A 24,167-nucleotide genomic window follows, 5' to 3' on the forward strand; every position below is an offset into this window, starting at 1 on the left:
GTATAATATTTCAGTCCTCAGATGGTCACTGAAAGGCATAACATTATTTTGTGCAAAATTTTAAACTTGACTTTGACAAGCCTCTGCTCCATCAACACATTTATCGATTAATATTTTGTTTGATAATTTAATAGAGGTATTCAAAATTATAACAGGTTTTGATCAGATGAGGAAAATCAGTTCCCATCAGCTGATGGGCACATGGACTGGGGTCACAGATTTGAAGTTTGGGGCAAGAGATGGACAGGGGTGGGCAAGGGCGGGGGGGGAGGGGGGGGGTGAAGAAGAACTTTACTACTCAGTGAGTGGGAATGACCTGGAATTAGCTGCCTAGAAGGGTGCTGGAAACAAGAATGATCAATGATTTCAAAAGGAATTTGAGGATATAAACTTGCAGGACTAAGGGAATAGAGTGGGGGAATGGAATTGATTGGATTGTTCTGCAGAAGGCCAGCATGGATTTGATGGACTGAATGGCCTCCTTCTGCACCCTAATGTATGTTTACTGCTTTGCCTTATGTGATCTGCCCCTTGCTCTCTGTAGCTCCCCAGTGGAAAAATAATTCCATTACCTCCAGTGGTGTTGGGCAAATTGGGAAAAGATCCAAATAAAACTACGGTCGGCATTTATGGGCATGTTGATGTTCAACCTGCAAGATTCGAGGATGGATGGTCTACAGACCCATACCTGCTAACAGAAAAGGATGGTCAGTATTGTGACTGGGTACTAACTTTTATATTACTTCAACTCACATTGGCTGTTGGGCCACCGTGATTATTTTCATTTTCTTCAAGAGGAATTTTCAATGTCTATTTCATTACCTTCTTGCTGTTCTAGCTGGTTTAGCACACTGGGCTAAATCGCTGGCTTTTAAAGCAGACCAAGGCAGGCCAGCAGCACGGTTCAATTCCCGTACCAGCCTCCCTTAACAGGCGCCGGAATGTGGCGACTAGGGGCTTTTCACAGTAACTTCATTGAAGCCTACTCGTGACAATAAGCAATTTTCATTTTCATTTCATTTTCTAGACTGCATTACCACTGCATTGAGACCCTTTATTCCTGTAGGAACACTAACTCAAACAGATGGTGCAAAACCACCTTATGCACACTTTGTGTCCCTTAAACACGCTTTAACAAGAATCTCCCTTCGGTAATGCTATGTTTAACTTCAGGTCTCATTCTCAACCTTGTTTACAATTCACTCCATGGCCTCGCCTCTCCTTATCTGTAATCTCCTCCAAATCTACATCCCCCTTAGATCTCTACGCTCTGCTAAATTCTGTCCTCTTTGCTCCATCATTGGCGACTACGTCTTCAGCTGTCTTTGTCTAGAGCTCTCGAACTCCCTCTCTAAATGAATGAAAGTCCAGAGGACCGTAGGCTGCTCTCCCCTTTCCGAGCTTACTGCTGATTTAACCTGAGGGTCACCACACCTCAGGGGAAGGTCAAGGTTGAGAAGGCGGGGACCTCATGAATAACCTCAGCCGGCACGGGAATTGAACCCGTGCTGTTGGCATCGCTCTGCATCACGAACCAGCCGTCCAGCTAACTAAGCGAACTGACCCCCCCCACCCCACGTCGCCCTCCTAAACCTCTCCCACCTCACTCCCTCTTTTTTTCCTTTCAGGCACTTCTTAAAACCTACCTCTTTGACCAAGCCTTTGGTCACCCGTCCTAATATCTCCTTCAACCATTTGGGATTTAGCGGATAGCTTTACCAATGAACCAGGAGAGACAGGATGGGCCGAATGGCTCTCCTGCTGTGCTTCTGTGATTCATTCAATCATGCTGTGAGGTTCGGTGTCAGATTTTGTTTGATAACCTGTGAAGGAGCTAGTGACCGTTCGCTGTGCGAAAGGCGCTTTACAAATGTACGTTGCTGGTTTATTTTGATTGTGTTCTGGTGGTGCAGATATGTGTCACCAAGTGGAAGTAATTTTCCTGCCTTTAGTAACGGCACTCCTCTCCGAATCTCGTGAAGGTAATCTTTACGGACGTGGATCCTCAGATGACAAAGGACCTGTTTTAGCCTGGCTCCACGCCATTGAAGCATTTCAAGCACTGAAGCAAGTGGGTACCACTTACAACAACATCTTGCATTTATATAGCGCCTTTTAATGTCGTAAGGAGCAGCAGCAGAAAATATTTGGCACCGAGAATTGCAAGGGGCTACTAGAATAGATAGTCATCAGCTTGGTCAGAGATGGAGGGTTTAAAAAGAATCTTGTAGTGGTATTATCACTGGACTAGAAATCCTGAGGTCCAGGCAAATGCTCCGGGGGACACAGGTTCTAATCCAAACACGGCAGCTGGTTAATAAATCTGGATTTGGAAGCTAGTCTCAGGAACGGTAACCACGACAAGTATCGCGATTGTCGCAAAAACCCATCTGGTTCACTAATGTCCTTTAGGGAAGGAGATCTGCTGTCCTTACCCGGTCTGGCCTACATGTGACTCCAGACCCACAGCAATGTGGATTACTCTTAACTGCCCTCGGAAATGAGTTTAAACCGAGTTTAGATTGTCAGATTGACAAGGGGCAGCACGGCGGCGCAGCGGTTAGCACTGCTGCCTCACGGCGCCGAGGACCCGGGTTCGATCCCGGCCCTGGGTCACTGTCTGTGTGGAGTTTGCACGTTCTCCCCGTGTCTGCGTGGGTCTCATCCCTACAACCAAAAGTTGTGCAGGTAGGTGGACTGGCCCCATTAAATTGCCCCTTAATTGGGGAAAAAAATAATTGGGTACGCTAAATTTATAAAAAAAAGATTGTCAGATTGACAAAAGTGACATCGGCATGCATACCTTGGAGCGTGGTGTTCATCGTATTTTGGCCAAATTGACAAGTGTAAAAGGGCGATATCGACCTTTTCCCAGCCAGCAAAACTCCAGGAGAACTGTCCAAGGTGCTGCACCTGACTGGAAGGGGATGATGCAAAGGACATTTTTTATTCTTTTGCAGGATGTGAGTCTCACTGGTCAGGCCATCATTTATTGCCCATCCCTAATTGCCCCTTGAGAAGGGGGTGGTGAGTTGCCTTCTTGAACCGCTGCAGTCCATGTGGTCTAGGTGCACCCACAGTACCAATAGGGAGGGAATTCCAGGATTGTGACCCGGCGTAGACAAGCAATAGCGATATATTTCCAAATCAGGCTGGTGTTCCCATGCATCTGCTAAGTTTTTCCTTCTAGGTGGTAGAGGTCGCAGGTTTGGAAGGGGCTGTTGAAGGAGCTTTGGCGGGTCACTGCAGTGCATCATGTAGATGGTACACACGGCCGCCGCTGTGTGTCCGTGGTGGAGAGAGTGAATGTTTAGGGTTGTAGGCGGGGCGGCAATCAAGAGGGCTACTTTGTCCTGGCCAATATCAATCTTCTTGAAAGTTGTTGGAACCGCACTTGAGCCATTGGCGAGGGAAATAAAATTGCTGGGATGCCGTGGAGTTCTCGCGATTCAGTCATTCCATTCTGCTTTCATTTCAGGAGCTGCCAGTGAATTTAAAGTTTATTTTTGAAGGTATGGAGGAATCTGGATCTAAGGGACTGGATGAACTCTTAAAAGCGAAAAATGAGACTTTCTTTTCCAACATTGACTACATTGTAATATCAGACAGTGCCTGGTTAAGCAAGAAGCCAGCTCTGACCTACGGAACACGGGGGCTGTGCTATTTCATTATAGAGGTACGAAGAGAAATGAATAATCTCAACCAACTGGAAGAAGGTGGTTTTGATGGCAAATAACAAATTGAACAACAAGAGATTCAGGTTAACTAAAGGGTTTTTGAGCAGTTACTGAAATCAGGTGAACTATGTTTGGGAAAATAAAGAAAACATTCTTATTTGATGTATAAGGGTACTCTGCATCCATTATCCAAAACCTATAAGACATCCAGAATGATGCATCTCATGACCTCACACATACTAGAATCCACATGTCCATCACTGCTGTCCATGCCAAACTGCACTGATGTGCTGTCTCAATGAATCAACTTCACGATTCTCTTCCTTGCCTTCAAATCCCTTGCCAACCTCACTCTTCCCCATCTCCATAGTCTCCTCCCTGTCCTATATCTTGTGACATTATGTAGAATGTCTGGTGCATAAAGGGTTAATGTAATATCATAATCGATCACCAGATGGAGCTGGGGAGCAGACTTAGAAATAGGAATGCCTCTCAAGCTTCTGGAAGAGTGTGGAGAGTGTAGAGAAGGTTAGAGTGACGAGGAGCAGAGCTGAGAACAATTTAAGATAATGTGAATGAGACAAGTGTTAGTATAATGTAGATTGTAGGTTTAGTTATAATATTGCTTGCTTTAGGAATAGTGAACAAACTGTGTAAGTAGTGTAATAAATATTAGCTTTGTTTATTTGACTTAGCTTTTTGTGGTCTTTGTGTACACTACAAGTCCATCTTGAGTATTAAGCAACACAAAGAACACCACATATCCCTCCTTAATCTTCCCACCACCAGCTTGCTCCTCATCTCTACTCCATCTGCTCCACTGTGCACCTGTCATCGTTTAGCTAAGTTGTCCTCTCTCTCTCGGCCTTCAGCTCTCCAAGTTATTGTTGTATATTATGTTGAGGTTATAGCTATCAGGAGAGGGTGAACAGGAGCAGGCTGAGATCTCGTAGAAGTCTTTAAGTTGTGAAAGGTTTTGCGAGGGTAGGCACAGAGAGAATGTTCCCACTTGTGGAGAACGACAAAACCAGAGACCAACAATACAGGATAGTCACCAAGAAACCCAATAGGGAATTCAGAAGAAACCTCTTTATCTGAAGAACGGCGAGAAGGTGGAACTCACTACCACAGGGAGAAGTTGAGGAAAATAGTATAGATACATTTAGGAGGCTGGTTAAGCACACGAGGGAGAAGAGAATTGTGGGTTATGCTGATGGCGTGAGATACAGAAGGATGGCAGGAAGTTTGAGTGCAGCATAAACGCTAGCATGATCTGGATGGGCTGAATGGCCTGTTTCTGTGCTAGAGTCCCTGCGTAATTCTATATTCGTTTGGCGAAAGATTGCTGTTTTTGTCGTGGATTCGTAATCTGTGCATTTTCTGTCCCCAGGTACAATGTGCAAATCAGGATTTACACTCCGGTCTATATGGGGGAACAGTACACGAGGCAATGACTGACCTAATAGCTCTCCTAGGTAGGAATCAATTTACACGTGATGAAAATGGAGGTGTATTACTTTCCGAGACAGAGGGTGGGATTGTTAAGCCGCGCACGCCCTGAGACCAGAAATTCCCACCCGAGGTCAATGGACCTTTAAATGGCCCTGGTCTCGTCCGTGACAATTCCTGCAGCAGGCGCGGCTGAAAAGCCCACCCAGGCACTTTTACCGGGTAGAACAGTCGAAAGCACAGCAATCTATTGCCTTTTAACTCAGGGCCACTGGAATGCAAAGGTGTATTAAAGATTTGCTAAAGGTATGGAAAGGTTATACCCCATCGGAACAGTCCTGAGCACTGCGCCTCAGGACATTTATATCGGCCTTTGACGGAGCACAGCGCAAATTCATCAGAACAATACTTGCCTAAAAGAGTTAGATTGTGAGGGTAGTTTGCACAGGCTTGGCTTGAGAGCGTTGACCTGAACCTCTGGATGCTTAGTCCAGTGACATTACCACTGAACCATTGTATCCCCTAATTGGGTAATCTAATTGAAGTTTTTAATGTCAAAGAACAATACAGCACAGGAGTAGGCCCCCCAGCCCTCCAAGCCTGATACCAATCGTGGCCAAAACCCTAAAGAACAAAGAACGATACAAATCATTAAAATAATTGATAGAGTGGATAGGGAGAAACACTTTTTTATTCGTTCATGGGACGTGGGTGCTGCAGGCTGTGCCAGTATTTATTGCCCATCCCTAATTGCCCTTGAACAGGCCGTTAAGAGTCAACCACATTGCTGTGGGTCAGGAGTCACATGTAGGCCAGACCGGGTAAGGACGGCAGATTTCCTTCCCTAAAGGACACTAGTGAACCAGATGGGTTTTTACGACAATCGACAATGGTTTCATTAGAATTTTAATTCCAGATTTTTAATCAATTCAAATTTCACCACCGGCAGTGGCGGGATTCGAACCTGGGTCCCCACAGCATTACTCTGGGTCTCTGGTAAGGACTGAATGAATGGTGTCCTCTGAAACTTTGATACTTCAGTGGATATATCCATGGGCCTCCATTGGATTGGCCCATGATTATCCTCAGCAAAGTACTGCAGTGGTTTGTCATTGCCACCTGTAGTATAACCAGGAAACTCTCCCACTCTCACCACCTGCCATCAGTCGCATTGAAAGGTGGGATGATTTGGTTAGGTCTACCAAAGATAGGCACAATGAGCTAAATGGGCTCCATCTTCATGTTGCCAGAACTGGCAATGTTGTTAGTTTATTAATTTTACACTCTTAATTTTGATGTGTGTGCTTGCATGTCGATAGAAGGAAAATTGCATCTCTTTGCTGTATCTTAGTGAGCCCCGCATGCTAAGTAACTGTGGGTGTTCCTACACTGCAGGGGTTTAAGAAGGCAGCTCACCACCACCTTCTCAAGGACAATTAGGGATGGGTAATAAATGCTGGCCTGGCCAGCGAAGCCCACATCCCATGAATGAATAATAAAAATAACAAATATCTAGCAAAATGTTGATGTGTTGAGACTCGGGGTAAGAAGTGAGTAAAATACGTCATAGGCGGATTAGGAAGGTGGGGAAGCAGGTGGGAGATGCAATTTAGTCAGGAGGGAGATACAATTTGGGAAATTGGGATTTACACCACACCAGCGTTTGGAGGTGCAGAGGAGTGAAAGTTTCAGATGTGTAATTCCCTGAACGTCAGTGTACAGGTGGACATAGAAAAAATTACATTTTAAGGTTTAAAAATAGAGATGTAAACCTACAAGAGATAATAATGAATGGCTACGAGATATTGTTCTGCTCACTGTTGGAGTCCTCGCTGTAGCTTTGGAAGCTGTAAAGCAGGAAGCGTGTGGAAACCATTGAAAGTTGCTGTTGTTTTTCTTCTCATACCTAGCGGTGCTTGAGACAGACTTTCACCTGTTCCCATAGCAATATGGAACCGATGGCTAACCCGTCATGGGAGGCCTTGATGGGTGCCACATCGCATCAAACTTGGCTGACCAGGAGCCTCTCCCATTCTTTCTGCCTGCCGGCCATTGGCGTGTTTGGAAGGACTTTGCGGGTTGACACTCAACCTGTTTGGCCGCGTTATGGATGCTCCTTCCTCGGCCATCAAGTCCTGGGGCGGGACTCAAACTCAGAGATTCTGGCTCAGATACAGAAACGCTACACGCTGCGCCACAAGATCTCCTTACCATGGAGAGTGGCTTAACCTCCATTCACCTGGGGGACACAAGAGATAGAAAAGTACCGACAGGAGAGACTTGAGACATTGGACCTATTTCCACAATGATATCTTAAACGATAAAGTACTTGAATATTTCTTCTGATCAACGAGTTGCTGACAAGTTGTCAATTCATTCACAGAGATCGGTCACGAAGGAATTTGGGTCTTTTAAAGGAAAATTGTATAAATATTTCCAGAAGATGTATTCGAGAAATAGTAGACCATTAAGCCCCTTGTACCTTCTGCACCATTCAACAAGATCATGCCTGATCTTCAACATCAACTGTACTTTCCATTTATCCCCTTAACCTTCAATTCCCACAATATTTGGAGGACACTGAGCTTGTGGGTAGAGAGCAGGGCAGTGGGGTTATTTTTAGATAGCGGAAAATAAGATTCTTCATGGTCTTGATGAGCTGAACAGAGTCTTTCTGCACTGTTAACTATTATAATTTTAATTCAATAATCCAATTTCAGACAGTCTCGTGAATTCAACTGGTTATATCCTGATTCCTGGCATTGATTCGGATGTCGTGCCTCTAACAAACGAGGAACGTGTTTTGTACGAAGCAATTGAATTTAATCTTGAAGCCTTCAAACATACCATTGGTACGACAGAACTCCTTCATAAAACCAAGGTATAGTAATATTAAAAATGGCAACCGTTAACTTCAATAAAGCTTTGAAAAGAGATATAAATTACATGACTATTTACTGAGTTCTTCTGATCACCATTGCGTGGGAAGTTACTTTTGGGTAACTATGTCACTTTTTCCAATTTGACCATCTGTGCCTCAATGGATAGCAATCATTCACTGCTGGGTCAAAATGTCTCCACTCCTGGCACTAAAGATCCCATGGCACTATTTTGAAGATGATCAGGGGAGTTCTTTCCATTGTCCTGGCCAATGCTAATCCCTGAACTAAGACACTGGAACACATTGTCTGGCTATGAACACATTGTTGTTTGTGGGAGTTTGGTCAACACTCAGGAAACTCACCACCACCCAGGACAAAACAGCCCCACTTGATTGCTACACTTCCCCCTTCCACAAACATTCAATCCTCCACCGTCGACGCACGGTGGCAGCCGTGTGTACCATCTACAGGAGACACTGCAGGAACTTGCCAAGGTTTCGTAGACAGCACCTTCCAAACCCACGATCACTACCATCTGGAAGGACAAGAGCAGCAGATACCTGGGAACCCCGCCACTCGCACGTTCCCCTGCAAGTCACTCACCACCTTGACTTGGAAATATATCACCGCTCCTTCACTGTCACTAGGTCAAGATCCTGAAACACCCTCCCTAACATCACTCTGAGTGGACCTACCACAGAGGCTGCAGCGGTTCAAGAAGGCGGCTCACCACCACCTTCTGAAGAGCAACTAGGGATGGGGAATAGATGCTGAGCCTAACCAGCGACACCCACATCCCGCAAATTAATTTTGAAAAATTCTTGAGATTTCTGTGCTCACCGATTTCTGCCTTTTGAGCATTCCCAATTTTAATTGCTCCATCATTGGCAGCTGTGCCTTCATCTTCTTGGGTCCTAAGCTCTGGAATTGCCTCCCTAAACTTGTCCTCTCTAACCCCCCTCTCTTTCTCAAAATGCTACCTTCTCCTCTCTCAACATGATCCTATCTGGCTCCGAGTCAAATTCTATCTGATAATCACTCCTGTGAAGCGCCTTGGAATGTGTCACTGTGCTAAAGGCACTATAAAAATGCTGTAACGGCTGCAGTTGTTACATGAGTAAACTGTGCCATTGGATCCAAAGAACGTGCTTCCTTGGATTTCAACACTAATGTTTTGAATGACTGTGTCTCCGTGACGTTATTTAGGAGGATGTTCTCCTTCACCGGTGGAGATTCCCATCACTGTCTATTCACGGAATCGAAGGAGCCTTCTCGGGACCTGGAGCTAAAACTGTCATTCCAGCCAAAGTGACGGGGAAATTCTCCATACGCTTAGTTCCCAACATGGATCCTGATAAGCTGAGCAATCAGGTAAACATCTCAGTCGCAGGGGAACGCTGTTTTATCTCCAACAAGGTTTTAAGAGGGAGACTGAGCTGAGCCACGCAGGAATGGCGGGAAAAGTTTATAGCGTGGATCAATGCAGAGATGACACTAGTTTCTCTCGGTTTTACTCACCTTTGAATCGAGGTGGGAATTCGAAGCTGGGTGGGGAGGAAGTGCTTTTTGTGACTGGTAAGTAGTGTTTCTGTTTTTCTGTTTCTTTTCATTGGTATATTTATTTTTTTCTTCGTTGTTTATTTATTTATTTAAATTCTTTTGGGGGGAAATTGAAATTGTTGAAGTTAACCGAAGGTTTAAGACATGGCAGGAGATCTCAGACCCGTGTCATGCTCCTCGTGTGCGATGTGGGAGCTCAGGGACACGTCCACTGTCCCTGGCTCCTTCACGTGCAAGAAGTGTGTCCAGTTGCAGCTCCTGTTAGACCGCTTGACGGCTCTGGAGCTGCGGGTGGACTCACTTTGGAGCATCCGCGATGCTGAGGACGTCGTGGATAGCACGTTTAGCGAGTTGGTCACACCGCAGGTGAAAGGTACTGAGGGAGATAGTAAATGGGTGACCAAAAGACAGAGCAAGAGTAGGAAGGCAGTGCAGGTGTCCTCTGCGGTCATCTCCCTGCAAAACAGATATACCGCTTTGGATACTGTTGAGGGAGATGGCTCACCAGGGGAAGGCAGCAGCAGCCAGGTTCATGGCACCATGGCTGGCTCTGCTGCGCAGCTGGGCAGGAAGAAGAATGGCAGGGCTATAGTGATAGGGGACTTAATTAAGGGGAATAGACAGGCGGTTCTGCGGACGCAATCGAGACTCCAGGATGGTATGTTGCCTCCCTGGTGCAAGGGTCAAGGATGTCTCGGAGCGGCTGCAGGACATTCTGGGGGGGGGAGGGTGAACAGCCAGCTGTCATGGTGCACATAGGCACCAACGATATAGGTAAAAAACGGGACGAGGTCCTACAAGCTGAATTTAGGGAGCTAGGAGTTAAATTAAAAAGTAGGACCTCAAAGGTAGTAATCTCAGGATTGCTACCAGTGCCACGAGCTAGTCAGAGTAGGAATGTCAGGATAGAGAGGATGAATACGTGGCTCGAGAGATGGTGCAAGAGGGAGGGATTCAAATTCCTGGGACATTGGAACCGGTTCTGGGGAGGTGGGACCAGGACAAACCGGATGGTCTGCACCTGGGCAGGACTGGAACCGATGTCCTAGGGGGGGTGTTTGCTAGAGCTGTTGGGGAGAGTTTAAACTAATGTGGCAGGGGGATGGGAACCGATGCAGGAAGTTGGTAGGTAGTAAAACAGGGACAGAAATAAAAGGCAGTAAGGGGGAAAGTGTAAGGCAGAGAAGCCATAGTCAAAAATCAAAAAGGGCGACAGTACAAGGTACAGTGACTGAGGGGAGCTCAGTGAATAGGACCTGGAATACTAAAAGAAATAAAACGGGAAGTGAAAACATTAATGGTAAGCGACACGGCAGGTTGTTACAGGAAGATATGGGTTCGACGACAAGGAAAATTAGGAGAAAGGTTAAGAGGAAATATAACTTAGGAGAGGTTGCTGATCGAGGTGTTAAGATTAAGAACAGAGGTAAAAAAGCCAACATAAGTGTACTTTACCTGAATGCTCGTAGTATTCGGAATAAGGTAAATGAGCTGATGGCGCAAATCATCGTGAATGACTATGATTTAGTGGCCATTACTGAAACATGGTTAAAGGATGGTCACGACTGGGAGTTAAATATCCGAGGGTATCAAACTTTTCGGAAGGACAGAGTGGATGGTAAGGGAGGTGGTGTAGCTCTGTTATTTAAGGATGACATCCGGGCAACAGTAAGGGATGACATTGGTGCTATGGAGGATAAGGTTGAATCCATTTGGGTGGAAATCAGGAATAGTAAGGCAAAAAAGTCACTGATAGGAGTAATCTATAGGCCACCAAATAGTAACATTATGGTGGGGCAGGCAATAAACAAAGAAATAATGGATGCATGTAGAAATGGTACAGCAGTTATGGGGGATTTTAATCTACATGTTGATTGGTTTAACCAGGTCGGTCAAGGCAGCCTTGAGGAGGAGTTTATAGAATGTATCCGCGATAGTTTCCTAGAACAGTATGTAATGGAACCTACGAGGGAACAAGCGGTCCGAGATCTGGTCCTGTGTAATGAGACAGGATTGATTCAGGATCTCATAGTTAGGGATCCTCTCGGAAGGAGCGATCACAATATGGTGGAATTTAAAATACAAATGGAGGGTGAGAAGGTAAAATCAAGCACTAGTGTTTTGTGCTTAAACAAAGGAGATTACAATGGGATGAGAGAAGAACTAGTTAAGGTAGACTGGGAGCAAAGACTTTATGGTGAAACAGTTGAGGAACAGTGGAGAACCTTCCAAGTGATTTTTCACAGTGCTCAGCAAAGGTTTATACCAACAAAAAGGAAGGACGGTAAAAAGAGGGAAAATTGACCGTGGATAGCTAAGGAAATAAGGGAGAGTATCAAATTGAAGGAAAAAACATACAAAGTAGCAAAGATTAGTGGGAGGCTAGAGGACTGGGAAATCTATAGGGGGCAACAGAAAGCTACTAAAAAAGCTATAAAGAAGAGTAAGGTAGATTATGAGAGTAAACTTGCTCAGAATATAAAAACAGATAGTAAAGGTTTCTACAAATACATAAAACAAAAAAGAGTGGCTAAGGTAAATATTGGTCCTTTAGAGGATGAGAAGGGAGATTCAATAATGGGAGATGAGGAAATGGCTGAGGAACTGAACAGGTTTTTTGGGTCGGTCTTCACAGTGGAAGACACAAATAACATGCCAGTGACTGATGGAAATGAGGCTATGACAGGTGAGGACCTTGAGAGGATTGCTATCACCGAGGAGGTAGTGATGGGCAAGCTAATGGGGCTAAAGGTAGACAAGTCTCCTGGACCTGATGGAATGCATTCCAGAGTGCTAAAAGAGATGGCTAGGGAAATTGCAAATTACAAATTTACCAAAATTCACTAGACTCTGGGGTGGTCCCGGCGGATTGGAAATTAGCAAACGTGACACCACTGTTTAAAAAAGGAGGTAGGCAGAAAGCGGGTAATTATAGGCCAGTGAGCTTAACTTCGGTAGTAGGGAAGATGCTGGAATCTATCATCAAGGAAGAAATAGCGAGGCATCTGGATGGAAATTGTCCCATTGGACAGACGCAGCATGGGTTCATAAAGGGCAGGTCGTGCCTAACTAATTTAGTGGAATTTTTTGAGGACATTAACAGTGCGGTAGATAACGGGGAGCCAATGGATGTGGTATATCTGGATTTCCAGAAAGCCTTTGACAAGGTGCCACACAAATGGTTGTTGCATAAGATAAAGATGCATGGCATTAAGGGGAAAGTAGTAGCATGGATAGAGGATTGGTTAATTAATAGAAAGCAAAGAGTGGGGATTGATGGGTGTTTCTCTGGTTGGCAATCAGTAGCTAGTGGTGTCCCTCAGGGATCAGTGTTGGGCCCACAACTGTTCACAATTTACATAGATGATTTGGAGTTCGGGACCAAGGGCAATGTGTCCAAGTTTGCAGACGACACTAAGTTAAGTGGTAAAGCAAAAAGTGCAGAGGATACTGGAAGTCTGCAGAGGGATTTGGATAGGCTAAGTGAATGGGCTAGGGTCTGGCAGATGGAATACAATGTTGACAAATGTGAGGTTATCCATTTTGGTAGGAATAACAGCAAAAGGGATTATTATTTAAATGATAAAATATTAAAACATGCTGCTGTGCAGAGAGACCTGGGTGTGCTAATGCATGAGTTGCAAAAAGTTGGTTTTCAGGTGCAACAGGTGATTAAGAAGGCAAAAGGAGTTTTGTCCTTCATTGCTAGAGGGATGGAGTTTAAGACTAGGGAGGTTCTGCTGCAATTGTATAAGGTGTTAGTGAGGCCACACCTGGAGTATTGTGTTCAGTTTTGGTCTCCTTACTTGAGAAAGGACGTACTGGCACTGGAGGGTGTGCAGAGGAGATTCACTAGGTTAATCCCAGAGCTGAAGGGGTTGGATTACGAGGAGAGGTTGAGTAGACTGGGACTGTACTCGTTGGAATTTAGAAGGATGAGGGGGGATCTTATAGAAACATATAAGATTATGAAGGGAATAGATAGGATAGATGCGGGCAGGTTGTTTCCACTGGCGGGTGAAAGCAGACCTAGGGGGCATAGCCTCAAAATAAGGGGAAGTAGATTTAGGACTGAGCTTAGGAGGAACTTCTTCACCCAAAGGGTTGTGAATCTATGGAATTCCTTGCCCAGTGAAGCAGTAGAGGCTCCTTCATTAAATGTTTTTAAGATAAAGATAGATAGTTTTTTGAAGAATAAAGGGATTAAGGGTTATGGTGTTCGGGCCGGAAAGTGGAGCTGAGTGCACAAAAGATCAGCCATGATCTCATTGAATGGTGGAGCAGGCGCGAGGGGCCAGATTGGCCTACTCCTGCTCCTAGTTCTTATGCTTTAAAATGTCTACTCCATGCTTCAGCTTGAGTTTCTAGCTCTTTCTACAGCTTTATTTACTTTTCTCTGAGTCCTCGCCCAGGTTTAACTAATCAAGCACGGTGAGCATCAATAGTAAACAGTCTCATAATCAAAGATCAAACAGTTGAACACAGCAACAAAGGCCGAAATCAAAGCATAAAATGTTTTCAATCCACAGTTCTCCTGCATGTGTATCGGCCCTAACAAGAAGGCCTTACAGCATTGGTCACAGTGATTCCCCCATTACATTTGAGAAGAATATTGAGTGTGGGCCTATTCCCTTCCCTCAGCATACCTCGCCAATTCTGTCCTCATCCCCTGATAGTTGGCCCCAACTGGATTGGCCAGCTCAGCAAGGTTGCCGGCTTGTTCGTTGAGACTGGGCTGTATTGTAAATTTGAATGCCCAATTTTATTGAGCTTGGTTCATGTTTTGGGAATCCTCCCATTTTGGGGCGACAGGTCGCAGCTCTTTCCTCCAACACCCCAAGAGGAATTGCTGGTTGCTTGGAATATTCCAATGACCCCACCCACCTCGCCCCACCCCTTGCCAGACCTGGGATTTGGGACAGCGAAAAGCAGCAAGAAATCTAGCTGGATTGTAGAGGCCCGTGTAACCTTTGAGCTCAGATACCATACAATTACAGAAAATGTGCAGCATGAAAGTAGCAAAATAGGCCACTTGCGCAACTGGCCTATGCTCCACATGACCTTCCTCCTACCCATCTTCATCTAACCCCATCATGATATCCTTCTATTCCTTTCTCCCTGAGATATCTACCTAGCTTCCCTTTAAATGCATTTTGCCTCACGGTACCGTGTTCCACATCCTAACCCCCCCTGACGATAGGGGTTTTTCCTGAATTCCCTATTGCATTTATTAATGACTGCATTATAATTATGCCCCGCGCCCCCGAGCATTGGGCTCCCCCATGAGTGGAAACATCTTCTCGACCCTAACTTCTTGATAATCTTAAATCCTCCATTAGATACTCCTTGACCTTTTCCCAAGAGAAAAAAAAAACCCTGGGCGGATTTCTCCGACCCTGGGCTGGGTCGGAGATTCGCTGGGGGGGGGCGATTCACGCGCCGCTGCCCCGATGCCGGTCTGCCGATTCTCCGGTCGCGGTGGGCGCAGCGTCGGTCGGGGGCCGCGTGATTCTCCACGAGCGATGGGCCGAGTGCCTGCCGAGTTAGGCCGAGTCCCGCCGGCGCCGTTCACGTGTGGTCCTACCCGGCGGGACCTCGGCTTTCATGTTGCGGGGGACAGCCTGGTGGGGGGGAGGGGGGATCTGATCCCGGGGGGGGGGGGGCCTCCACGGAGGCCTGACCCGCGATCGGCCCTACCGATCGGCGGGAGGGCGTCTCCTGGTGGGGGCCTATGTTCCTCTGCGCTGGGCCCCTGTAGCTGTCTGCCATGTAGCGTCGAAGCCGGCGCGGAGAAGGCAACTCGCGCACATGCGCGAGTTCACGCCAGTCGTAGCGCGCATGCGTGAATTCGCGCCGGCCGTAGCGTGCTTGTGCGAGTTCGCGTTGGCCGTAGCGCGCTTGTGCGAGTTCGCGTTGGCCGTAGCACGCTTGTGCGAGTTCGCGTTGGCCGTAGCGCGCTTGTGCGAGTTCGCGTTGGCCGTAGCGCGCTTGTGCGAGTTCGCGTTGGCCGTAGCGCGCTTGTGCGAGTTCGCGTTGGCCGTAGCGCGCTTGTGCGAGTTCGCGTTGGCCGTAGCGCGCTTGTGCGAGTTCGCGTTGGCCGTAGCGCGCTTGTGCGAGTTCGCGTTGGCCGTAGCGCGCTTGTGCGAGTTCGCGTTGGCCGTAGCGCGCTTGTGTGCGAGTTCGCGTTGGCCGTAGCACGCTTGTGCGAGTTCGCGTTGGCCGTAGCGCGCTTGTGCGAGTTCGCGTTGGCTGTAGCGCGCTTGTGCGAGTTCGCATTGGCCGTAGCGTGCGTGCGCGGACCCACGGACCCCGTTCTGATGCCGGTATCGGCAGCTGGAGCTGCGTGAAGTGCTCCAGTGCCGTGCTGGCCCCCTGCGCGGTGCAGGATCACTGCTCCTGGGGGCCTGTGAACACTTAGCCTCAGGATCAGAGATTCCCGCCCCATGTTTATAAATCTTTTTCACACCTTCTTCAGTGCCTCAATATTCTTTTTGTGATATGGGGAACAGAATAAAATAGTACCCCAGGTGTGGTCTAACTAAAGTTTTATGCAAGTTTAACATCATTTCTCCATGTTTTAATTCCGTTGGTGCTTGGTTTGCAGTTTTATCTCTGTGTCCTTATTTACCTGTCTCACTATCTTTATTGATCTGTGAAACTGGCTACTCCGATAGTAAATGAGATAATGTATCGGGATAGATAATTGTCTTTATTATGCTAATTTATTCCTTATAGGTGATGACATATCTCAACGGAGTGTTTGCAGCACGGGGAAGTCCTAACCAAATGCAAGTGGCCTTGGAATCTGGATCGAAAGCCTGGGTTGCTCATGTCACTGACAAGCAATACGACGCTGGGCGAAGAGCCATCAGCAAGGGTTAGTGAATGCAATGGTTCATTGCGGGTAGCAAGAGGCTAGAACTTACACGGATCTGTTGCTGCTTCCTCGAGCAGCACCTGAGAGCAGATAGACTGTGCCTCCCCCCTCTCGCAAGTGGAAGTAAAAGATCCCACACCCACTATTTCAAGGAAGATCAGGGAAACATTCATTTGGTAGCTGAACTTGAATACAGCTGAAAAGAGGGACATGATGCTGAAACTTTCCATCTTGAACTGGTCGGGACAAATGCAGGAATACCCAATTTCTCATGATCACAGCAATCTATCCCACAGGAGAAACGATTGCTGATTGGTCGGCACATCGACTCTGATTCGTTGAGGCATTGTCATGGAATTATAGGCTCCTCAAGCTCTCGAGTAATTCGGAAAAAAAAAAGCAAGGCTTGAGCATATTCCTTTTGCTTGCAGAGAATAGGTTCCTGTGTATCGATGTATGTCACTTCCAGCAAGCATAAATGAACCATGTTACAAGCTCAACTGAATATCTTCAATTGGTTGTCAGTGAAGTTATTAACACACTCAGGCTTGTTCAGCAAGTTCTGCCCAATTGTGGAATCACATCTAACCGTGGGTGTTTTGTGTTTTGCAAGTGCAGGCTGGTTGAGTACAGTCTTTACTCTGCCTAATGTGAACAACAGAAGGAACATGCTCTTTGATTCGATCAGCCAGTCATTGGGATGTTAGAGCTAGGAACACCGACACTGAAATTTATACACAACTTTGCTCAATAACGTGGTCTCTTTGGACTGATGGCAGAATTTAATGGAAAATACCACTCACATCGCCACTGAATAGCAGCAGCACCAGCAGCTTCCTCAACCTGTTGTTCAATTGTTAGAGATATTCTACCTTTCCGGGGTAATTTGAGGTACACCGGGAACTTTGCAGGTCCGAAAGTGGTGGCCTTTGGCGCACATGGGAGTTTGTGCGACACATAGCGGACAATGTTATGATCGTTGCCCTGCAGGGTAACTTCGATGGGCTCTGTTCCTGTGCCAAGTTGCAAGGTGAGCAAATGGCAAGAACCCTATTTACAAGATTGCTGATAAGGCCAATCTCATAGCACATGGAGCTATAACAATCCCAACGGATATATTGACTGGCGAAGGTAGGTGTGCCATCCTAAGCTCCTTATCGCCAATGAAATGTAGTCACTGTTGTAATGTAGGGAACACAGCAAATGATTTGGGCACAATCACAGCAGTGTGATAATGAGCAGATAATCTCTTTATACTGAGGTTGCTTGAGGGATAAATATTGGCCTCAAGAATTTCGCTGCTCTTCTTTGAAATAGTGGCAAAGGGATCTTTAATATCATCTTGAGAGGGTAAAGGGTTAAAGGGTCACGGTTTTGGGTGGCACAATGGCGCAGTAGCTAGCACTGCTGCCTTATGACGCCGAGGACCCGGGTTCGATCCCGGCCCTGGGTCACTGCCCATGTGGAGTTTGCACATTCTCCCCGTGTCTGCGTGGGTCTCACCCCCAGATGTACAGGGCAGGTGGATTGGCCACGATAAACTGCCCCTTCATTGGAAAAAAAAAAGAGAGTGGTTTAATGGTTCATGTGAAAGACGACACCTCCAAACATGTGGCACTCCCTCAGTACTACCCAGCGAGTGTGAGTTTGACACAACGCTAATGGCCCTTGAATAGGACTTGAACCTCCAACATTCGTGACTCAGAGATGAGAGTGTGAGCCACAGCTACACGGTCAATAAAATCAAAGCAATGGGTGCAATTCTACCACTGTGTCATTAAAAAAAAATTAATTTAGAGTACCCAATTAATTTTTTCCAATTAAGGGGCAATTTAGCGTGGCCAATCCACCTAGCCTGCACATCTTTGGGTTGTGGGGGCGAAACCCACGCAAACACGTGGAGAATGTGCAAACTCCGCACGGACAGTGACCCAGAGCCGGGATTGAACCTGGGACCTCGGCGCCGTGAGGCTACAGGGCTAACCCACTGCACCACCATGCTTCCTCCGAGGCTGCAATGCTAACCACTGCACCACTGTGTAATAAGAACTGGATGGTTGGATGGTATCTGACAGAGCCATACTTAGAAACCGGCGTCCCCACCAAACCTTCCTGTTCAATTCACGCTGGCTAAAACTGCTGACACTGAGTGAAGTGAAGTATGTTTCAGGACAGAATCCCAGGGGGCAGTTGACTATTGTTAACCTTGCACCTCATTTATTTTTGCTCCTGCTAAGTGTTCGGAGTGGAAGCTGAGCTGATCCGAGAAGGAGGAACGATCCCTGTGGCCCGATCACTCCAGCATACTACGCAGAAAAGTGTGATGATGCTGCCAATTGGCAGTCCTGATGATCGCATACATTCCCAGGATGAAAAGCTCAGCAGGTAACAAATATAAAATGTCACAGGTTAGACAGCACAGAAACAGTCCAATCAGCCTGCACTACTGTTTATACGCCAAACCAGTCTCCTCTGATTCCCTCTTGGCCTTTCAGTATATCTTTCTTTTCCCTCAAGTACTCACCTCGTTTCGTTTTGAAAGTATCTGAGCTAATCTGCTCCGAGCACTTTCTGTGATATTGAATTCCACAGTCTAACCGCACCCTGAGTAAAGAAGCTTCCCCTTGCTTCCTTATTGGACTGATTTGTAATGATTGTGTACTTATGGCCCCTAAGGTTGGATTCTCCCACAAGCTGAAACCGCCACCAACCGAGCTGGCCGGGTCCTAAAGGACATAACTGCTGGACTGGGTGATGAGGGAAGCAATTGAAGGGAAGAACATACTTGACCTCATCCTCACCAGCCTGCCTGCCGCAGATGCATCTGTCCATGACAGTATCGGTAGGAGCGACCACCAAACAGTGGTCTTGTGGAGACAAAGTCCCATCTTCACATTGAGGATACCCTCCATCGTGTTGTGTGGCACTACCACCGTGCCAAATGTGATAGACTTTGAACAGATCTAGCATGTGTTGCTAGATCTGGGCATCCATGAGGCGCTGTGGGCCAGCAGCAGTAGAATTGTATTCAACCACAATTTGCAACCTCATGGCCTGGCATATCCCCCATTACCATTACCACCAAGCAGAGTGCAGGAGGCCTGCCAGGAGCAAGACCTGGCATAGCTAAAAATGAGGTATCAACCTACAACAAGCTACAACACAGGACTACTTATGTGCCAAACAGCATAAGCAGCAAGTGATAGACAGAGCTAAGTGATTCTACAACGAACGTGTCAGATATAAGCTCTGCAGTCTTGCCACATCCAGTTGTGGGTGGTGGTGGACAGTTAAACAACTCACTGGAGGAGGAGGCTCCACAAATATCCTCATCCTCAGTGATGGAGGAGACCAGCACATGTGTGCAAAAGACAAGGCTGAAGCATTCGCAACAATCTTCAGCCAGAAGTGCCGAGTGGATGATCCATCTCGGTGTCCTCCCCAGGCCCCAAGCATCACAGATGTCAGTCTTCAGCCAGTACGATCACTCCACATGATATCAAGAAACCGCTGAAGGCACTGGATACTGTAAAGGCTATGGGAGCTGACAACAGTCTGGCAATAGTACTGAAGACTTGTGTTCCAGAGCTTGCCACATCTCTAGCCAAGCTGTTCCAGTACAGCTACAACAATGACATCTACCCAGCAATGGGGAAAACTGCCCAGGTGTGTCCTTAACACAAGAAACAGGACAAATTCAACCCAGCAAATTACCACTCCATCAGTCTACTCTCCATCATCAGCAAAGTGATGAACGAGGTCATCAGCAGTGTTATCAAGCAGCACTCACTCAGCAATAACCTGTTCACTGGTGCTTAGTTTGGGTTCCGTCAGGATTACTCAGCTTCTGACCTCATTACAGCCTTGGTTTAAACACGGTGAAAAGAGCTGAATTCCAGAGGTGAGGTGAGAGTGACTGCCCTCGACATTCAGGCAGCACTTGACTGAGAGTGGCATCAAGGAGCCCGAGCTACACTGGAGCCAATGGGAATCAGGGGAAAGCTCACTGCTGGTTGGAGTCAAAACTGGCAGAAAGAAAGATGGCTGTAGTGGTTGGAGGTCAGTCATCTCAGCACCAGGACATCACTGCAGGAGTTCCTCAGGGTGGTGTCTTAGGCCCAACCATCTTCAGCTGCTTCATCAATGACCTCCTTTCCGTCATGAGGTCAGAAGTGGGGATGTTTGCTGGTGACTGCACAATGTTCAGCACCATTCGCGACTTCTCACATACAGAAGCAGTCAATGCCCAAATGTAACAAGACCTGGACAATATAATGTTCATGCCACACAAGTGCCTGGCAATGATGATCTCCAATAAGAGAGAATCTAATCTTTGCACTTGAAATTCAATGGCATTACTATCGCTATTCTGTGGGGGCAGGGAGGGTTATCACTGACCAGAACCTGAACTGAACTAGCCATATGTAATGATGCACTTTTACAGACTTAATCAGTGAAAATAAAAAGGATTTATTGTAAGAACTGTAGAGCAGCCCATTGGTGCAGCTAGCTCCCTTCATGTCCCTTTGTCTAAGAGGACTCCACCCCCGGAACGATTACCCACTCTGAGTCCCCATTGGTCCACCAGGCCAGGTGACCCTTAATCTGCTGAGTTGCCCTTAAAGGGACAATCACCATACCATATAAATATTGTAGCTACAAGAGCAGGTCAGAGGCTAGGAATTCTATGGCGAGTAACTCACCTTCTGACTCCCCCAAAGCCTGTCCACTACCGACAAGGCACAGGTAGGTGTGTGAGTGATTACTCTCCACTTGCCTGGATAAGTGTAGCTCCAACAGCACTCAAGAAGCTCGACAACGTTCAGGACAAAGTACCCGCTTGATTGCTCCCCTTCCACAAACGTTCACAGAGTAGCAGCAGTGTGTGCCATCTTAAGATGAATTGCAGGAACTCACTACCATTCTTTAGACAGCATCTTCCAAACCCACAGCCACTGCCAGCTAGAAGAACAAGGGTGGCAGATATATGGGGGCACCACCACCTGGAAGTTCCCCACCAAGCCACACAACATTCTGACTTGGAAATATAGTGGCCGTTCCTTCACTGGCACGGGGTTAAAATCTTGTAACTGCCTCCCTAACAGTGGGTGTACCTAAACCACATGGACTGCAGCGATTCAAGAAGGCAGCTCATGACCACCTTCTCACGGGCAGTTAGAAATGGGCAATTAATGGTGGCCTAGCTAGCGATGCCCACATCCTATGACTGAGTTTTAAAAACTCGTTCCACATCTACCCTGTCTCGCCCATTCATAATGGGAATGACCTCTATCAGATCATCTCCACGTCCTCTCCTTGCTTAAGATACCAGTCCCAACCTGTTCAATTTTTTCCGATAGCTGTAATCTTTCAGTTTTGGTGCAATCATTGTAAATCTCTTTTGCACTTTCTCTCATACTTCTATGTTCTTTTTACACCATGGAGATCTGTGCTGTGCTCAGCACTCTTAAGTGCAACCTGACCTAGGTCCAGGCAAGCTTAAAATAACTTCACTACCTTTGAGTTCTCCAACACTGGAAACAAATCTTGGTGCTTTTGTTGGGTTTTCTACCAGCTTTGGTGACCTCCGATGCTGCTTTTAATAAATTGTGTCAGTAAATCCCGTTACTCTTCTAACCCATCAAGTTTATTTGTTTGTAAGTTGAAGGTGATGTTTATATCTTTCCAGTCATTGCACATTTATTCATTTAGTTCAACATTACCCAGTCTGTAAGTTTCCTTATGTATCCTTGGTATTATGTCACATTCTTCCTCACTCTTAGTTTTACCACCACTATCCCGCCCACCTCTCCAACCCCCTCGTTTGTCGTCCACATCCATTCAGAGCTGGTAACATCGTACTACAGAAAAGAAAATTGACCTGCCTAAAAGTCTTAGAACCAACGTTTAAAACACGACTCAGATGGAATGCTCTGCCTGAAAGGGCGGCGGTACCAGATACAATAACTTTCTAAAGAGAATTGGATAAACATTTGCGAGGGAGACATGGGCAGGGCTATGGGGGAAGGGCCGGGAAGCGGGGTGAATTGGATGGTTCTTTCAAAGAGCCAACGTAGGTACAACAGACAGAATGGCCTTATTGAATCTGTGTTATGATCTATTCTGGGATTAAATCCTCTTTAAACCAGATGTGGGGCAATGACAGTTTTATTTAATGATCAGTATCAATTACCAAGGGGGGCAAACATCTGCTTTAATGAAAAGGAATTACAACTATGAATTTGCACTGGAAATTGCTCTGAGCAATTACCCCGGAATTATGACTGTCCAGCTCATAGAGCATGGGGGGAGGAGCGAGGTTTTGGAAAGGGCTCGGTGGGTAACACATTTGCCTTTGAAAGTTGTGAGTTTAAGACTCACTCCAGATATTTGAATGGGGTTGACTCTCCACTGTAGCAGTGAGGGAATGCTGCCCTGTTCGAGGGCAGTCTTTTAGGTCTGCCCTCTCCGGCGACTGCCAAAGATCCCACAGCACTATTCAAAGAAGCGCAGGGGTGTTCTCCCGGGTGACCTTGGGCCAATATTTATCCTTCAACCAACATCACTAAAACAGATTTTCTGGTCATTATCATATTGCTGTTTGTGGGAGCTTGCCATATGTAAATTGGTTGCCAAATTTCCTACATTACAGCAGTGACGACGCTTCAAAAAAATAATCTCATTGGCTGCGAGGTTCTTTGGGATGCCGTGAGGTGCTATATAAATGCAAATATTTCTTTCTGTCTTTCTCGTTTTTCTTTTCAATGGGGAGCACATTTTATTGGAATATTATCATGGGTTAGTGTTGAGTACTCACCAGAATACATAAATCAGAAATTCTGATGCCCCAGCTTGAGAAATAGGACTTCGCGTCTCTTTGGTGACCTCCGATGCTGCTTTTAATAAATTGTGTCTGTAAATCCCGTTACTCTTCTAACCCGTACAGTTACTTTGTTTGTAAGTTGAAGGTGATGTTTATATCTCTCCTGTCATTGTGCATTTATTCATGTAGCTGAACACTACCCAGTCTGTAAGGTTCCTTATGTATCCTTGGTATTATGTCGCATTCTTCCTCACTCTTAGTTTTACCACCACTAACCCGCCCACCTCTCCAACCCCCTCGTTTGTCGTCCACATCCATTCAGAGCTGGTAACATCGTACTACAGAAAAAAATTGACCTGCCTAAAAGTCTTAGAACCAACGTTTAAAACACGATTCAGATGGAATGCTCTGCCTGAAAGGGCGGCGGTGCCAGATACAATAACTTTCTCTTTGGTCCTCTTTATAAGAGAACAAGCTTGTTTGTCCCCTGGCCTGCTTCTCTGACTTGGATTGTCGGACATCCAAATTGCAGCTAATTTCCCGCTTCAGGATGCTGATGTGCTTCATCGCGGTTGTCCATTATTGGTGTAGGAATCTACCGCATAAGGAGTCCCTTCCCTCGATGATGTCGGTGCGATAAAATTCGGGGACTTTCCCGAGGCCGGAACGGGAGAAACGCAGATATCTCAGAGGGTTGTCAGTCGGAATGGTGATTACAGAGCACAGGAGGGGCGATGCCACCGAGGGATTTGGAAAACGAAGATGAGAGTTTTAAATTCCCAATGAAATTAGACCGGGAGCTTATATAGGTTAGCGAGCGCGGTGGTGGTTAATTAAACGGGAATTAAGACATTCGCTTAATCACTTGTATTACAACGTGTGTAATTAAACATTATTTT

The 24,167-nt window shown here is 46.4% G+C and overlaps 1 protein-coding gene across 3 annotated transcripts in view; it reads left to right on the plus strand.

The window, feature by feature from the left end:
* The window catches only part of LOC140385117 (cytosolic non-specific dipeptidase-like), a 30,054-nt gene that overhangs the window by 5,550 nt on the left and 337 nt on the right, over positions 1-24,167 (plus strand). For 2 of the 3 annotated variants that reach the window (XM_072466950.1, XM_072466948.1), the window contains exons 4-11: positions 545-707; positions 1,953-2,071; positions 3,479-3,676; positions 5,068-5,152; positions 7,847-8,007; positions 9,215-9,379; positions 16,304-16,445; positions 18,683-18,830. In XM_072466950.1, coding sequence (XP_072323051.1) covers positions 545-707; positions 1,953-2,071; positions 3,479-3,676; positions 5,068-5,152; positions 7,847-8,007; positions 9,215-9,379; positions 16,304-16,445; positions 18,683-18,830 — 1,181 coding nt within the window. The remainder of the gene's footprint in view (positions 1-544; positions 708-1,952; positions 2,072-3,478; positions 3,677-5,067; positions 5,153-7,846; positions 8,008-9,214; positions 9,380-16,303; positions 16,446-18,682; positions 18,831-24,167) is intronic. The other variant, XM_072466949.1, reaches the window with a different exon arrangement.

This window comes from Scyliorhinus torazame, chromosome 11, assembly GCF_047496885.1.
Source record: "Scyliorhinus torazame isolate Kashiwa2021f chromosome 11, sScyTor2.1, whole genome shotgun sequence".
NCBI lineage: Eukaryota > Metazoa > Chordata > Chondrichthyes > Carcharhiniformes > Scyliorhinidae > Scyliorhinus > Scyliorhinus torazame.